The sequence below is a fragment of the Grammomys surdaster genome, unplaced genomic scaffold (genome assembly GCF_004785775.1).
Source record: "Grammomys surdaster isolate TR1022 unplaced genomic scaffold, NIH_TR_1.0 101779, whole genome shotgun sequence".
NCBI lineage: Eukaryota > Metazoa > Chordata > Mammalia > Rodentia > Muridae > Grammomys > Grammomys surdaster.
In genome coordinates, this window is record NW_021608422.1 from 1 (window position 1) to 1672 (window position 1672).

Consider the following 1672-nt stretch of genomic DNA (forward strand, 5'->3'; position numbering starts at 1 on the left):
TTCATTTCCAAACAACATGATGACTTTTTCTCTAAGATTCTCTCCAAATGACCTCAAATGTAAATTGGAATTCTTCTCTCGCCTGGTGGCAAGAAGCACAAACTTGTGTTCCACCTGTGTTCTGAGTATCCATCAGTTTGTCACTGTTGTTCCTGTTAATAGACTTAAAGTTACACTCAGATCAAGTGCCCCAAATGTGGCGAGTTATTCTTGTTACAGTTGTTGGTTCTTCAGTGTCTTAAATAACATCTACATTCCAGTTAAGGTAACTGGGCCATGGAATACAGATAACAGCTCTGACTCTAAAAGCAAGCTTTTCTGTTCCAATTCTGGATTCAGTGTAGGCATTGTCTTCTTGCGGTTTGCCCATGATGCCACATTCATGAGCATCATGGTCTGGACCAGTGTCTCCATGGTACTTCTCCTCCATAGACATCGCCAGCGAATGCAGCACATCCTCACCACCAATCAGAACCCCAGAGGCCAAGCTGAGACCAGAGCAACCCATACTATCCTAATGCTGGTGGTCACGTTTGTTAGCTTTTATCTTCTAAATTTTATTTGTGTCATCTTTCAAAATTTTTTAATAGATTCTCGTCTCTTTATGAGGCATGTCAGTGAAGTTTTTATTGCAGGTTTTCCCACAGTTTCTCCCTTACTGTTGATCTTCAGAGATCCTAAGGATCCTTGTTCTGGGCTTCTCAGCTGTTGAAAGCCATAGTCACTAAAAATGCTAAACACAGAATACAGCTTCATTAATACCATTAAAATTTTTATTCCATAAATGTGTGTTAAACGCTTTTGTTTGAAGAAGTCATGGTACTCACTGCCGCACATTAAATCAAGAGGAAAGAGGAAAAGAGGCTAAAACAGCTCCTTCTCAGGAGCATGAAGAGGTTTAATTTCTCAGGAACAAGAAGGATACCAAGATCCAAGCTGTACATATCCTTCTGAAAGATCTTGACAAACTCTTCCCTCTAGCCCATAGTGAAATTGTGTTTCCAATCATCAGTAACACCTGCAAACCAGACAGGAGTCAAGAGGTATCAGAACAATGATTAGGCAAAGATGTCATCCTGTCTGTCAGTTGCTTCCTCAGTCACAAAGTTATTTTCTCAGAAGATCAAAATCAAGCATCTAGCCTTTTCAGCTGTCTGAAACTGAACACAGACACAAGATAAAGATCTGTGAGCACAGACACAAGATAACTATCTGGAGTAGTTATAGCTGTCCGTGTGACGAAACTCAAAATCTGACTTGTGGTACTTACTCCTATGAACTTACTCCTGTGAACAAAGAAATATTTTAGCATTTCTTTCATTTATCTGTATTGGATGTGCATGTATTTATGTGGATTCCTTGCCCTGAAGAAGAATGGGTGTTATACCCTAAGAGGTAGAGTCACAAACAGATGTAATCTTATAAATATAGTTTGTAAGAAACAAGCTCTGAACCACTGCAAAAGTGACCAGGGCTCTAACAGGCAGAGCCTTCTCTCTCCAGCCACAAACCAAGAAATTTGTCCAACCCACTTGACAATTCACTTCCATTCTGATGGCAAAAATTACTAATGACAGTTACAGTCAAAGAGCTACAAATGATAGAATAGGAAACAACAGTTTGTAGGTTCTATATTTATTAATAGATTCACACTGACTTACAAAATTAAATA

At 39.1% G+C, this 1672-nt stretch overlaps 1 protein-coding gene across 1 annotated transcript; it reads left to right on the top strand.

The window, feature by feature from the left end:
* Window positions 1-4: 4 nt before the first annotated feature.
* LOC114635375 (vomeronasal type-1 receptor 4-like) lies at window positions 5-712 on the top strand (the record flags this gene model as incomplete). Its single annotated transcript, XM_028783996.1, has 1 exon — window positions 5-712. A coding segment is annotated over one exon (708 nt), but the record flags the coding sequence as incomplete, so codon positions are not given.
* Window positions 713-1672: the final 960 nt, after the last annotated feature.